Raw genomic sequence first — 16,711 nt, 5'->3', positions numbered from 1 at the left:
TTTCTATCTCTGCCTCACTTACTCTGTGGAGGTGGCTTGTGCGCTGTGCCCACTGCAGCCTTTTCCTTTCCCTGTGCCTGCAGAACGGGTACACGCCGCTGCACCAGGCTGCACAGCAGGGGCACACCCACATCATCAACGTTCTGCTCCAGCATGGCGCGGCACCCAACGAACTCACTGTGGTAAGTGCAGAGGGACCACCGCCAGGCTGCTGCTTTTCCCTCAGGTCAGTTGTCCCACCCCGTGTAAAGCATTTGAGCAAGGGAAATGTAAAAAAACTGTGTGTGGTGGGAGAGGAAAAGAGCAGAGGAAGCCTGCTGCCATCACCCCCTTGTCCTCTATGCCATCACCTTTTCCAAAACTAGAATAGCAGACATCTGAAAATATTTTCATTTTCATACCGTTTCTGTAAAGAGTTAAAAACTTAGTTATATATCCTACTATCCAAAATACATTTGTCTCAATTACCAGCATAAAAACATTGATTTGGCCTTTATTGTGCATTCTTCTACAGTTAATTAGCAGCTTCTATGCTTCTCCTTGTTAACATTCAACTTTTGTTATAAATATTTGAATTGCTAGAATGGAAACACTGCCCTCGCCATTGCTAAGCGACTTGGCTACATTTCAGTTGTTGACACATTGAAGGTGGTGACAGAAGAGACCATGACTACAATTGTAAGTACAGATTAGTTCAGCAGTGAATGGAAGAATTTTTCCTCAGCCAGTGTATTCAGCTTTGTTTTGTTGTCTACTGAGATTCCAGTTTAAGTTCCATCCATTTCCTTTTAGCAGTATAAAGTGGATATTACGTCAAACATGAGCAACATATTTTTAAGGTAGTAGACACTGTTAGAACGTATGCAGAAAGAGTACCAACTGAGCACAGAATGGGCAGTGTAAATGACTGCTTATAGCTGTGATGTTTTTCCACGCATCTTGTTTAGGGCACAAACCACACAAATACGGGCTGGTTTGTAGTTGAAAAGACATTCCTGCAGACTTGTGTAAACAGAGGTCGCTTCTGCCTTTTGAGAGGGTTTGCCAAGGGACTGAAGTATAATGGCTTGTATTTGGCCTAAGAGAACCTATTCCAATCTAAAAAGTGGTTGGAATTTACTTAAAAGCACCTCATTGCATAATTTCTGGCATCTTTCAAAAGGTGCTGAAAGGCTGTCTTCTGCAAGCAGCCACAGCCAGCTCCTGCAGCCCCAGCTACCCATTCACCGACACATACATGAAATCCAGCTCATCTGTCTTGCCTCTCAGGAAGGCTTATTGCAGCATTAGGCAGGAGATATTAACTGGACCAGCAAAGGTCAAATATTACCTGCTATCAGAAAAACGCTGATTCACAGAATCCAAGATAATTCTCAGAAAGATCTTTTGTTCACTAATATTTTGCCAAATTGCTCTATGGAGAAAACAGTTTTGTGAGGTGAGGATCCTCCATGCACCACCAGAGTAGTAAAGCAAAAATTGGGATCAAAGAACATAAATTCAGAGCATTGGCTCCAAATCTACTTTTTCTTTTCTGTAACTTCTTTTTCTAATCAAAAAGAGAAGTATGTGCACATATGTATTTTTAGGTGTACCAGAGATGGAAAATAGTAACTGTGTTCCATGTTTTGTCAACACCCCTGTGTGCGGTCTTTTGGTGCAAGCAGGTGGTTGCAATATGATGAGCATTTGGGATGACAGAGAGATTTTAACTCTGCAACTGCATGTGCCTCTTCTTCCTGTGACTTTCCTGGCTGTGGTCTAGAATATAGTACCTTACAGAAAATCCACCACACAAAAGACAAATCTCAGAACAATGAAGTATAAAGGAATATGCCAGAAAATTATCATGTTTTCTTACAGGTTTCTCTAGGTTTTCTCAGGAACACATTTCTCCCTAGAAAGATTCCAGAATAGTTTTCCACAACCTGAAAAATTTGATGGAGGTTATATGGGCATAAATGTGAATGATTTCCTAGTACACAACCAGGTAGCTACAGGAATAGTAAAACCACATTTTTATGCCAAGAACCCTGATATCACAAAGTCATTCTTAGCTTGCAGAACCAAAACACCGGGGGAATTTGTGCTGCATAACATAAGTGACGGATCATTTATGTGCTGTAGAAGAAGAGTAGAGAGATGGTGGGTCAGGCTGTGAATTGCACTAGATGTTAGATGCTGAAAGACCTATACTACCCCAAATACCTACTCTGAAGCCCAGAAATCATGTCCATGAAAATCATAATATGCTGCTTATCAGTCACAAGTGTGTAATTGTCAGTCTTTGGAAGTCTGTGACATGAAAACTGAGTTACAGCTGAGGGTCTTAAAAGCGCAGTTTGACTGCTGAGACTTATTTTTTGAGGCTTGGGGCTGAACAACTCCCAGAAGTAAATTTAATGAAACCAGGGATGAACATAGCTAATTTTACTATAATTTTGCCCAAACATAGATAATAACATCCAGTAGTACTTGAAAAAGAAGTCCTGTGATATTGCTAGTTTAACAGCAGTGTGTTAAAAAGTTTTACAATTCCCACAAAATGAAACAAGTGTGAAGCTTTTTATAAGTTCTGTGATGTTTGAGTATGCAGGAGCTCTTCTGCCTGTATCAAGTGATGGCAGTAGCCCCAGAAACACGAACTGCCAAATAAGTGTTCATGAGGCCAGACAGAAATGGAAATATTTTAAAATAAATGAAAATGGAAAAGTTAGTTTGTTCTCCTGAACTTGTTAATGATTTCTTATTTGTGTATGAAGGGTGAGAAGTGATGTTTGCTAAAGATAATAAAATACAAAACCCCCATAAGGATAGGAGTGATTTTTGGTATGGGGTTTGGGGATTTTTTGTGGGTTTTTTTTGTTTGGTTTGTTTTTTTGTTGTTTCTTTAAATTTCACTGTACTACTTGAATGGTAACTCTGCAGGGTCTCCTGTGTGCCCTAAAATCTTTACCAGTGCTTGTTGTGCTGTACCTCAGCTGGAGGGTAAAATGTGCTTGTGCGGGTCATTCATGAGATACACAGGTATTCTACGAATAGTTTCAGGCATTCATAACTGGGGGTTTTCTGCTTCTAATTTTTTTTTTTTTATATTGGTCTTTGAGTCTGAGTCAATATAAACATCAGAATGAAAATCAACCAACCACTTCTGAGTCTTTCATGCACAAATTCCTTAAGGGGTATCGTTTAGCCTGCATGTGGTTACAATTGTTCTCATTTGTGGGAAAAACACACAATTCATGCTGAGGCATCTCTGAAAAAAATCACACAGATTTAGCCTGTTCCCAAATTGCAGCATTTTTCTAATGACAAAGGATAAATACTTCTCTCAGAGTTTAGTTTAAATAGAGATGACATATTCCTGCTCAAAATTTAGAAGACTATTTAAAGAGTTCTTATTAAACTCCTTAACATGAAACTCTTTTCAGTGTATTTGTTCTTTTGATATCATCATCTTGTAGGCTTTCAGCTCATGCTTTTTCTGCTGTGAAAATGTGAATATAGCTTAAAACACAAATGCGATATTGCTTATTTCTGTAGTCTTTTTTAATGTAAAGTTCAATGCATCTATAAAAAGAAAAGTGAGAAGTTAAAAAAATAAATCTTGTTTTGCTAACTGCAGATAAAAATGTCCTACTTTGCTTGCATTTAAATTTTAAAATAACTATAATGTTAAGAAAAATGTCTGCACTCTGAAATGATTTTTTTTCTTTGACAGACTGTTACAGAAAAGCACAAAATGAATGTACCCGAAACCATGAATGAAGTTCTTGATATGTCTGATGATGAAGGTATTAAAAAATAATAAAAAAAATCCTGCTGCTTATTTTTCAGTCTTTTGTTGCTGTAAGAAATGTTTGTTTAAAAAAAACAACAACCAAACAATACTAGCTGCATATGGTCTTTGCACATTTGTTATTGTTCTACATTGATTGTTTTGTTGACACATTGATAATCTATGCTTTTATTTAATTATTTTGTTTATTTAAATCATGCAGTTCGTAAAGCCAATGCCCCTGAAATACTCAGTGATGCTGAATATTTGTCAGATGTTGAAGAAGGTACTTGTGCATTTTTTTATTGCAGTGATATTTTACTTAAACCTCTTCCTTTCATCTCATCTGTCTGAAAATTAATCCTTTCAGATAATTTTCTTATTATCCCACTAACAATAATTTCTGCTTTACAATTAAGAATGCTTTCAGAAAATCTTTGAGCTATTGTTGATAATCTTTAGCTTTTTCTTAATTTCTTACACCCAATTTTTTAATCAAATTACCTCCACTTTCCTGGAATAGTCCTTTTGCTGCTGCTTCTATGAAGTGGAGAGTTGTTTTGTTATTGTAACTGAAAAATTAAATATTGGACCAAAAGGTCAAATATCAAAACACTTTGGAAGAAACAACTGACAGCAAATGTGAACAGCAGAACAAATGAGTGGTTTTTTTGTTGTTTTTTTAAATTCTGATGTGAATTCAGCTCTGAAATGGTTGATTAACATTAACATAGTGAACCCTTAGCCTGGAACAAAGTATTTTCAGGGGTTTTGGGGTTTTGGTTTTAGGTGGGGTTTTTTGTTTTGTTGTTGTTGTTTTTCTAAATAACATTTCTGTTACGACATTCAGTAAAAACACATCAGATTACTTTTGCCTTGAATAAAGAGGGTGCTGCACTGGACTGAACATGTTGGTGTTTGTTAGCGTTAAGGAAGTACCTTGTAGCTGAGATTTCATCTGCGTCATTCTGCAGAGTGGCATGAGATCTGTAAGTGGCAATAAAGCCCTCTGTTTTCAGCACCTCTAATCAAGTCTCCTGAGCTATGGGCTCTAGCAACCTGCCCATCCCAGCTCTCTCCTTGGTGCTGGGCAGGTTTGACACAGCTTCAGTGGTCCCCAAGTACTTAAAACTGCTTTGGCAACGGCTTCCGTCTCCTCTACCAATGCCCCTGTTTGGTCAGACAGGCCCTGGTTTGGATGTGCAGGGGTCTGTGTGAATTTCACCAGGAACTGCAGGTTTCCAGAGGCCACAGCACAATTAGGTTCCCAGGTGACATTCAGAAATAGGAAGGTCTTGGGTTGATGAGGAGGATGGCAGTGTCCTGAGGGCATTTTTGTGATTCCTGATTCACTCGCATTAGAGCTGCAGTTTTTTCTTCTCTAGGATGAAAAAAAGCGAATGGGTTCGATTTTCTTGTACTTTAGTTCATCTGTCTTTCTTCATCCCTAGTGATGTATTTACTTTTAGTTTTTACAGCATTTAAGCAGTACCGTGTAAAATATTTAGCAAAGTTCATTGTGTACAGCTTTTGTTCAATTCATGCATTGAGGTTTGTTTTCATTTTGTCAATGTGTTCCTATTGCTGCAGTTCCCAATGAATAGTGTTCTTACTGTACACCTGTGTTTTCCAAATAACTCTCTTAGACTATTGTACTGCTCAAAATACTGTACTGTTTTAACTGATTGGAACACTGATGATGCAATGTTAGTTAACAGAGCAGTAATGATTGCTGTATCCCTCTGCATGGCGTGTGGTGAGGAACAAGATGAGAAACGTTCCTATATGGAATCTCGATATTAGAATTGAAGATATACAACATGTTTTTTAATGTATGGGATCATTTTTAAGGCCAACTCTCTGGAAGGCTTTTATAGTCACTATTTCTCAGTTTAACAAAACCCAAACCAAACCCCAAATTAAGAATGCAGGTAATACTATCAATTCCTTGCCTAGAGACTGCATTCTGCACCCAGGTTGTTACTAGGGGAATTAAGAGACTGGTTTATATATAACAGGGTCATTTTCAAACCTAGCACTGAAAGGGACCTTTCAAATCGAATAATAGGTATTTTATTAACCTATGCTGAAGCATTCCAGTGTGTGAGACATCTGATGAATTACAGGCTTTGAGGTAATAACAACTGGCCTGTCTCTCTTTCCTGACTTGCACATCTGTAAAGAAAATATACCGATGCCCATCCCCACAACTCCTCAGTGTTGGTAGGGTATTTATATACAATGCAATCACTTATGCCAGTCAAAATGAAGATGTTCAAGGTGGTAATGCATTCTGACAAATCTCATAGCCAGGGAGCTGATTTCCAAGTGAGACAAGGGCACAAATTTACTACTCAAATCCAAGTTCTCCCTCACTTGGCTAATGTTCATGTCATCAGCCAAATCTTCAGTGAGAGAAACTTGTTTAATGATTTCTCAATATGCCACAATCCTCAAGGATTCTCTCATAGGAGAAATTGAAGGCTTGGAACATATTGTCTCAGAGCTCAGAGACAAATCTCAGGAAACTGTTTCCGTGTGTTTATGTCTTGCTGTGCCTGCTAAATAAGTATTTACATGGAAATTGTGTAATTTCTCTTCCCTACTGAGGTCAGTTTGGTTTGCAGTCAGACTGGTTGAGAGGAAAGATCTTTTCTTCCTTTTCCTAGACTACTCTGGCAAATCTGCTCAAATGAGGTTAAGTGCTGGGAAACTGCTACACCACAAAAAAAAGAAATTATGGGTTTTTTTTTAAAAAAAAAAAAGTTAACATGATTTTGTGGGGGGAAAAAAAATCAAAGCTTATTTTTGTATGTAGCAGAAAGTTGACAGAAGACTATAGAGTAATTCTGATGCGCACTGAACATGTGCTCTACTTTTAAGGAGATTGCAAATATTATAAATGTGAAACCTAAGACTGCAAGAACTGGGTCTTTCCTCTTACTGTCTCCAGATGTGAGCCCACACCCTATGCCCTGTTGAGCTGGAAGCCCCAGCAGTGTGCCCTGTGGCCACGGGGCTGGCAGGGACACAGGAATCAGCCATGCTAAAGCACAGCCTGAGAGTCTGTGGGAGGCCCAGAGGGAACCCCCTCCTCTGCAGTCGCATGCTCAGCCTTGGAGCATTCCTCCAGGTGCAAGAGCTTTAATCTGGTGGAGGAAGCTGGAGCCCTGCTGCCACAACCCAGCAATGAGCTCTGTCACAACAACCCTCCCAAAAGCTGCTGTGGCTATGCCAGAGGTGAAGGGACAGCAAGCAATGGAAGCTGATACAAAAAGGGGTGAGACTGTGTGAGCAGTGAAGGGGAAAAAAATTCCAAAAAACAGCTCAGGTGTTGAGAATTTAGGCAGTCATTGTCAAGAAATATTTACTGTTGAGCTTTTAATTTTTTTTTATTTGGTCTTCACTGGATAACAAACTTTTGGGTGTAAATAAGGACACTGTTTCAAACCCATTTAATGGAGATTCCTCTCTCAGTAGGATCAAGTATCATGCTAATCAATCCCTGGCAGATTAGACAGATGTCCTAGCAGGACAAGAGTGCATACTGCCTGACCCCTGAGGAGGTGCGGAGACACAGCAATTTAAGTGCATTTAAGACAGGTCAGAGCATCCCCATGCATATGAAAGTCTGTTACAGATCATTTTAGGAGGGGCTTTCATTTATTATCTTTTTATGCTTAAAGTTTCCTGAGTTTCTTTGTCTCCATAAAATTTCACAGATTCATAAAAGTTTCAGTGGTTTGGTATTGGCTTTTCTCCATATTTGTGTGAAACCAAAACCTTGGCTACAATACAAGCATCCTGCTCTTCCCTGTGGCTGTACCTCTTCTGCCATCGGGCAGCTCTGGACAGGCTGTGAAGAGGGAGTGGCAAAAACTTGAGGAATCCTTAGCAAAGCCAATGACAAATGTCCGTTTGGATCCCAGGCTATGATTATAAATTTTGCTTGGGACTTTTCCCAAGCCACATGATGCCTTCTCTCCCGCTGCCAGAGTGCCTGTATTTCTCACTGGCTTCTAAAGAGAGCACCTATCCTGTGCTTTTGCAATTTCCAGCTGTAGGAGACATTCTGAGGGATGAGAAAAATGGGGAGAAGATGGGAAAATGTAATGAGAGGTATGGAAAAGCTTCCCAGGGAGAAAAAGAGTAAAGAGAGTAGGATGACTATCCCAGAAAAAAAGCACTGAATGAGGCTAGAAGTGTAAAATAGTGGGTGGCAAAATGAGCAATAATGCTTGCTGCCTCTCCAGAAGTCCAAGAACAGGGGGCATCAGTGAAACCAGCGAGAGGCAGATCCGACTCAAAAGGGCCGCTCTTTCTGCAACAGGTAGTTGAACTGTGTGAGTCCTTGCACACATCCTTGGTGTGGGGAATGCAAAAAGTTTACCTGAGTTCATAGTGTAACTGGAAGAATTTAAAAAAGGAAAAACACCCACCTGCTCATGACTATACAAACCTCTTGCAGGTTTAGAAAATATGCGCTTAAATCACTGCCAGCTAGAATAATGTCCTGGAGGACTTTCAGTGTTTCATGTTCTTATGTTCTTGTGTGGCTGCTGTCAGAGACAAGGTATGCTAGAACTGATGTGCCTTTGCTTTGACCTGCTGTTCTTTCCTGGATTTTGAACAGTTTCCAATACTTGTGATAGCTACATTTGCCCCCTATTAACAGGGACATCCTCTTTCTCCACACCTATTATGAAGGGAAGGATGGCAACTGCAGCAAAGCCATGCAGTATTCTCTTTCTTTGGCCTTTTTTTCATCGGGGCTTCACTTTTCTGGGCATTTCTCTATTGTTTGCATTCGGAGATTAATTTTTTCTTCACTTTTCTGTGGGACCTCTCTGCAGGAATACAGGATGCTGTAAGTGAGCAAACACTGTGCTCCTCACCTGAAAGGCAGAGGATTAGGCTGTGGCGCCTAATTAAACAGAGCGGGATTGCTGAAACGTGCACCACCCTTTTTGCTCCAGCCTCCCACGATCACGAAACAATGTCTGGAATTCTTTGAAATTACCACTCCTAGATGCAGCTTTTCCTTTGATGAGAGCATTTCATCAGAGTAATCCTGCTCTGGCTGGATTAGCTGCAGAGCAGGATAACATCTAATGTATTTTGCAGCTCGACTGGAATAGTGTTGTTTTTTTTGTTCTTTAATCGTTCTCCACCTCGAAATGCCTCGCCTGCTCCTTACAGTGGCGCAGGTGGTGTAAGGGCAGAGGCTTCCCCGTTCACCGGTCCGGTTAGTAGCTGCCTCCAGCCGCCCGTACCCCCGCCCTCTCCGGGGCTGTCCCACGCTCCTGCATTTTCCCACTGGCCGCACCACCCCTCGCTTGCGGGCGGCGGAGGCCGTGGGGGCAGCACCCGGGACCGGCGCGGGGGAGCGGGCAGCGGGCCGGCGGGGGGCAGCGGGCCGGCGGGGGGCCCGGGCCCGGCCCCGGCGGGCGGAGCGCAGCGCCCTGCCCCGCAGCCCCGCGCTCCCTGCTCAGCCCCGGCATCAAGTTACAGCAAACCTACACCCTCGCAGCACCCCTATTTACATACAAATAACCGGAGTGCCTGCCTTTATGTCACCATCCGAGAGGCTTGCCAAGGGAGGCTGTAATCCAATCAGCAGAAGCTTTAAAGGGATGTCTGCAGAGTGATTAAAAGGGGATTATTTTTTTTTTAAAAAAAAAAACCTTAGTCATTATTTTTCATTTTGTTTCATATTTGCAAAGAACTTTGATCTGAGTTGAGCGGACCAAGATGCACGTGTTCTAAAATACATACGAAGAGATCAAGGTGTTAAGAAGATCTCAGTTGTGTGGAAAGCGAATATGACCCACAGGGGTTAGTTTGCTTGTGCTGGTTTGGAGATTAACTCTAAATCACTGCTTAAGGACTAATAGGACTAATAGGAATTCTTGGAAACACCAGGGAAAATATTCTTATAGACCAGGCTGGTGAAAATGGCTTTCCAAAACAGTAAGACTTTTTTAAAGTTTAACTTAATATATGTTGTTTCTGTTTCTGGTTTTTTTGAATGCTTTCTGGTGTATTATGAACATTTGAGCTTTTAAACTGTTGCTTAAAATACTGGTTGTTGCTGGGCTCCAGGAGAAAGTTGGTGTGTGTGTTTGCCGTTTGCAAAGCGGTAGCTGAAGGGGTATTTTTAGAATGGATTGTTAGTTTAACACCAGAGCTCGCCTGTGGTTTCCTGAGTGGGGTGAATGGAAACTAGCCTGACCTCCTTGAATGAAAGTGGAAAACGTAAGGCTGGGGGTGCGGAGTCACTTACCTTCCAGAACACGCTGTTGAACTTCTCTGTTGTGCAACTTTTACACACCTAAAACGCGTTCGCAACAAAGGAGGAGAGCGTGAACGGTCGGCAAGTAACGAGCCTGCAAGGAGCTCGCCCTGCTCCGCGTCGTGGAGGGAGCGGGGTGGGGGGATCCTGCAGCCGCGAAAGGCATATTTTGGACTTGCTCTGTCAATGCAGGAATGTAGGTTTGCATGATGTAATGGCATGCAAATGCTCCCGGCGAGAGTGAGCCGCTCCGTTAACCCTTTGCGGCCTCTGCCCTCCTCTCCGAAGATTTAACTTTGCTGCCTTTCATTTTTTTTTTCTAAAAAAAACCAAGCCCCCAACCACCTCCTGCTCCGCGGTGCCCGCGTCCCTCGCGGGGCTTTGTCCGGCTGCGGGGCCCCGCCTGCCCTCGCCCCCCGCTGCCGCCGCAGGGAAGGGCCTTCGGGAAGGACCTACCTTCGGGAAATCTACCTGGGGGTGGGAAGAAGGTGATAAAAAGAAAAAAAAAAAAAAATCCTCCCCCCCCCCGCCCCCTACATTTAAGGAGAGCCGCCTCTTTTACTCAGCGTCCATCCAAGCTTGCTGCACTTTTCAGTACTGGTGGGCAAACAGGCTGTAGCTCTCACAGCCAAGTTTTGGATTTTTTGTTGTTGTTTTTGGGTTGTTTGTTGTTTGGTGGTCGTTTGTTGGGTTGGTTGGGGTTTTTTTTTCAGGTTTTTGGTGGTTGGTTGGTTTTGGTTGGTTGGTTGGTTTTTTTTCTTGCGTACAGAATAACCTAACTGGAGTTTGTCAGCTCAGGCATTTTGGTAAGAGAAGCAAAAGCAAGTGCAATGGTGCAAAGTACAGAGGAACCCTTTAGCTTGCTGAAGGCAAAAGTCATCCCTCGTATAACTTTATTGGATTTACATCAAGGTTGAGTTTTGTTTCTTACTTTTGCCCCCAATAAAATTATTTTCTCAGGCCTGTTCAGAGGGTGGATAATTGACGTACTACATGGAAAGAGCCTTAGGGAAAGTGGGGGTGACAGGATTGATTCCTTGTTGGCGAGCAGAGGAGGGCGTTATGACTTACTAAGCACACAAACATTTACAATACATGTAGCTTCTGATTTCAGCCTGGCTTTTGTACTGGCAGGTGAGGATGCAATGACAGGGGATACGGACAAATACCTCGGACCCCAGGATCTGAAAGAGCTGGGAGATGATTCTTTGCCTGCTGAAGGGTACATGGGCTTTAGCCTGGGAGCCCGCTCCGCCAGGTATTGTATTTGCCATTTCTCGTGTTTGCGTGTCACCACAGTTACAAGTTCTTACTAACCAAGCGTGTTCTTTCACACAAAGCTGGAGACTATTTCGAAACAAAGTAGAGGGGGTGTACTTCTGTGTTACGATAATATTGCGCCTTTAAAACATACGTTCATTGCAGTTTTATTTCATATTCTTTATTCATGTTGGCTTCTTATGGCAGTGATACAGAAAACTAACTATTCACTTTTTCTGGTATCTGCTCATGCTCTGAACATCTCCAAGGCACCTCTCTGTTAGCAGTTTGCAACTGGTCTAGAAACTGATACAGAGCAGCCAGCAAAACCAGGTTTTTTTTCACTACTGCTGGTCAGATTGATAGTGGCATTGAAGTGTTCCTCAATGGACTAATTCAGCCAAAGAATGTAAATGCCAGAAAAACTGAATTACAATCATTTTGCTATTTTGGTGCTTTTATTTCTTTAAAGGTGCTAGTGAGTAATCCAACTGAGATAGCCATTATTAAAGAAAAATGCAACACACACACACACACCCCACCACCCCCCAAAAAAAGAAAAGAAGGCAGGTGAACCCTGAATTTGTTGTAGGGTTTCGTTTGACAGGGAGCGGATTACACGTTACAGAATATAGGCCTATGGTTCTGTGAATGTGATAAAATACTCTAAACTAAATATAACTTCTGACTAATGTTTATTTCAACTCCAGGGTTTCTAGATTAATGTTTTAGATTTAATTTTTGAATCTTGCTAAAGCCTGCAATGTGCGTTGCTCAAAACAATTAAAGCTGTATGAGCAGAGATTACTTCCATAGCTGTGGACTTGCAATGTATTTACTGACAGTTGAATTGTACTGAAGCTAATAATTAAACCTCATAAGCTGGAGCCCTAAGGACTTTTTCCTATGCTGTAGTTTAAAGAACTGTTTTAAAAAGTGTGTTCATTGTCTAACAGCAAATGGCAACTCCCATAAAGTAAAGCTTAGATGTCTACCCTTCAGTCTTGTTTGCTATGGTCGCATTAGAAATGCAAGCATGCAGTGCACATTTGCTCTTTAGTAGTGCCCAGCCATGTTTTGCTTCATTTACAGTTTTTAGGTAAGTTAATAAGTATTTATGTGATAATACATTCACGAGGAATGCCAAAATACATTTAAATAGTCCATTAGCTAGAAAATCAGCTAAACAGGTCTCAAGAGAGAATCTTATGTCTTTGTAAACGTAATTAACAGAACTTTAAACAGAAGCTGGTGTGAGCAAGGTCATACAGCACTATAAGATGTGGTCAGTCCTGAAGTCCTGCAGTGGTGATGGAGAGGGAGTGCGCCTTGTGTACAGAGCTGGGCACTGATTTACAGGACACATTTTACTCATTCCAGTGCTCTTCCCACACATGGCTAAATTCTCACTGTGCAGGTGGGAGAGCAGGATTTCAGAGTCAGAGATCTGTTAGGTAGACCTGAGGGTTCAACCTCATGTTTTCTGTGAGAGAAATCTAACGTTCCCATGCTTCTGATTTTAACAGTGCCATTACTATTTGTTGCTGCGTAACTCATTTTTTACATTGCACATGTTATGCTCAGAGGAGACAAATACAGTGTTTTTCCTGAGAAGTATTTTATTTAGCAAAAAGTATTCTGTGGATGTATCTTACTACGAATTCTGAGTGTAACATTAAGAAATAAACACATTAAATATATAAGCCATCCAGCCATAACATCTTGCTTTTCCTGTCTGATTCTTTGCTTTCTATTTCTCCTGTTTCTTTTCCACTGTAAATTGCTTTAGTCCAAAAGTCAGGTAAGAAGGCATGGCATCGTGTTACATCTTTCTGCTGCTGCCATTGCTCATCTTCATTTTATTCAGCATTGGAAAGTAACATGCTTTTATTTTGGGGCAGGGGGGGTGGGCTCACCCTTAGAGAATATCCCTCTGTTATAACAAACATAACTTGATTTCTTTATGCCCTTTGTCAAGTAGAAGTCTGCTTAACATAAGCCTACAGTGTGTAATTAATACCCCAGTTCTGCTTCCAGCACAAGGAGGAAAGTGTGCTAAGGGACTAGAAAAGTTTGATTAGCAACTACAAAATGCATGGAAACAAGTTGTAAAGTTTTGAGTCTGAAAAGTGTCGCTAGTTCAAAATTGTAATATGTTGTTGGATGTTGCTTTTTATTAAGTCACGTTTTCTAATACTTTATTTTTTGTCACGTAGCAAGCATGTCTAGGCCTGCAGCATGTTTTTAGCACATACCATAATGTATCTTCCAGGGTTAAGGGTAACACACTCCTATGTTGATTTAATTGCAACACATTCAGAGTGATCATAGTTATTTCTAAACAGTCTAACATGCACAAGATAATCCCCATAGCATCGGAATCTATATTTGATAATCTATAAGCAAATTTTTTTCCTTTCTGTATTTCATTTCAAAATTATTATCCTTTTTTCTAACTAAATGTTAGTGTTAAATGTAAAAAACTAGGTGTTTATAACAAAGTCAAAAGTGGTTCAGCCACGAAGACAATGACAACACATACAACTTGCTCTTAGTTAAACCTGCTTCAGCAAGCTGAGCCATGTGGGCAGGTGTCGTAACCTACCCACAGCTCCCCTGGGGACCTGCCCTCATGGGTATGGGTGTCCTCTCAGAATTAGGGCTTGAAGACATTTATCAGAGCTCATCTAAATACTTGAATATACTTTTCTAGATTTATTTTAAAGCCACAGCATTACTGCCAAAGCAGTAAACATCTATTGTGATTTTGCTTATGTGTTTTATAGGGAAGAGGATATCTAACTATAGTTGAATACTTATTAATCCACTTTTCCCCTCGTATTTATTTCACAGATTATGTACAGTTTGCCATTTTATGCTATCCCTGGAAGTTGCATGTATTAATTTTTTTTTATTTTTATTTTTTGTTCATCTCATTGTCATCTGCACTTTCTATGATAAATGGTAAATACAACAGCCTCCGCTCCTTCAGTTCGGATAGGTCCTACACACTGAACAGAAGTTCTTATGCCCGAGACAGCATGATGATCGAAGAACTGCTGGTACCAGCAAAGGATCAGGTATGTGCTCCGTCTCTGTCACCAGGTATTCATGCCCCTCCTTTATAGGGGATGACAGTCTGCAGCCCTGAGCTGTGCTTGCAGACTGTCACTGTTCTCTTTACTATTGAAAGGGAGGATAAAGGAGCTGAGAGAAAGAAATTATCATGGGTTTACCACATTGTAGTTTTGATCCTGCAAGAGACAGGGTGATGGGGTTCTGAACCAAAAAAGTCTTTAAGGCACCAGTTACTTTTCTGAGTGTGGGGTTGTCCAATGAATTCAATGGGAGCATCTGTGAGCTTCATGTTACGTGTATCCTTAGATAAGCTGGGAGCAATGTGTTTTACACTAAGCAACCTTTGTCTGTACTCTGTAGCCCAGGGATTATGTTCACCCATTCTGTCTGCATGGAGGGGACTCCAACTGCTGTCTTTGTTTTTCCACCCTTGAGAAGAATTTGGCCTTGTAAAGGTTGAGCTATTATGCACTAACTACTTCATGTATCTTCCAAACATTTGTGCAATGAGTAATACCACAAAAGCAGAATCTTTTGACCTAGTTATAGTGTGGGGAACTCTTTCCAAAAGCTAATGCTCATGATGATGGGGTACCATATGCTTTGTTTGTGAGTTCCTTGGCATTTGGTTTGGTGGTAGATTGCTTCAGATTTTTAGATCCAACTGAAATACTCAAGAGTTTCTTGATACACAGAAGCCAGAGATCTGCTAGGAAGTTGAATAAAAAATCACATAGAAATCTTTACTTGTGAATTAAAGGACTGTGGAGTGGAACTGTTGTTTATGTCCTGGAAGAGCATATGGTGGATTGTAATGAAACAGAGATTTTCTGCTGCCATTTTCACACAGTTACCTCTCAGCAGCAACAAGTATTACTGCATGGGGGCTTATGATCTCAGAGGGTGCTTTCATGGGGGAAAGGGTCCACAGAGCAGGACTCACGCATTGTAAGCATTGACTGTATTAGTCTGTAAATTCTAGTGTAGTATAAATTATCTGGTTTTACTACAGCTTTTGCATACAGCTTTGGTAGCATTATAACAATGGCAGAAAGTGGATTCTGTCTTTAGCAGCTGAATATTTATTATTAGGTTATTACTTTGAGGTGAAAAGCTGTAAACACTCAATAACCTTGGTTTGCAACAGCTAGCTAGGGAGAATTTCTGAACATTGCATAGCAGTAATTTTCTTGCTTTTGTTTGTTCTGAATTCAGAAAATAAAACCCGCAACTACTGGCACTGGGAACAAGAAGTGGTATTTCAGGCTGAGAACATAAAGTTACTTTGACACTTCCTACTCCTAAACTTTCATTAATACTTCTTGATATGATGGAAATTTCAGAGGAGAGAAAGACTCTTCAGTCTGAGAACGTTACATTGTTTTATGGTTCTGGCCATTTTTGTGATTACTGTCAAAGCAGACAGCATTGATTTAGCACTTAGGGTGCATCTGATCACATAACAAGACTTAAAACCAGGACTGTGCTGAATAACTCTTTAAACAACATTGTTGAAAGGGTCCACCATTAACCTGGTTTGTATTAGAAAATTCCACTAGAAAAATAAGAATTACTTATCTGTACATGGACGTGTTGCAGTGAGACCACATCATGTACAGAAGCTCTACTTTAGGGCAAACTTCATATTCTCTACAAGTGATCGTGGACCTCACTTTTATGGAGGATCTGTTGTAGTGCTGGCTCTTGAGCTGAGAAGGTAACAGCTATGAAAACCTTCTAGTGCTGGTGCTGAGCAGTGCTGTAGGCTGCTTTCATTGCATTTATAGTCTCCATAGTTTTGTGATTCCAGTTTTTGTCCAGCAATGATTGTGTAATTAATTATTGCAGTTCAGCGCTTGTCCAAATTTGTCATCGAAAATGAAGCCAGGCTGGAGGCCTGGCTGACAGTCTCGTTGTAAATGTTATTCTACTCTTAATCCTCTAGACAAACTTCATGTTTCTCAAGTCCAGGGGGGATCAGGAGAGGTGAAGGTGGTAATGGAAGGAAATGTCAGTCCTGTCTTAAGAGGTTACTCAAACCATGTTCCCCTGAAAAACAAAGGACAGTAAAGCAACAAACTACCTTAATTAAAAAGGGAGCCTAGTTAAAATGTCTGCTATGGCTTCTGCAAACCTTAAGTCCTGACAAAAGATATATCCATCTTCTGGAATTCCTGTGTTCTTCAGCCCAGCTCAGACCTATGGTGGTAAGCTTTACAGCTCTTTGGCTGAAGCTGGAGGAGTGCATTTGTACCCCTGCCTCTCCTCTTCCCATCCCTCCCTCTGTACTTACTGGCTTCTAG

General features: G+C 41.0%; 1 protein-coding gene across 1 annotated transcript in view; it reads left to right on the top strand.

Moving 5' to 3' along the window:
• ANK3 (ankyrin 3) overlaps positions 1–16,711 on the top strand; it is a 208,328-nt gene that overhangs the window by 123,321 nt on the left and 68,296 nt on the right. Inside the window, 5 exon segments of the mRNA XM_037399071.1 lie at positions 84–182; positions 583–678; positions 3,722–3,794; positions 11,205–11,328; positions 14,308–14,410. Of these exon segments, the coding sequence (XP_037254968.1) occupies positions 84–182; positions 583–678; positions 3,722–3,794; positions 11,205–11,328; positions 14,308–14,410 (495 nt within the window).

This window comes from Falco rusticolus, chromosome 9 (assembly GCF_015220075.1).
Source record: "Falco rusticolus isolate bFalRus1 chromosome 9, bFalRus1.pri, whole genome shotgun sequence".
NCBI lineage: Eukaryota > Metazoa > Chordata > Aves > Falconiformes > Falconidae > Falco > Falco rusticolus.
Note: the sequence above shows the minus strand (reverse complement) of the source record. Positions and strands in the feature narration are given on the sequence as shown.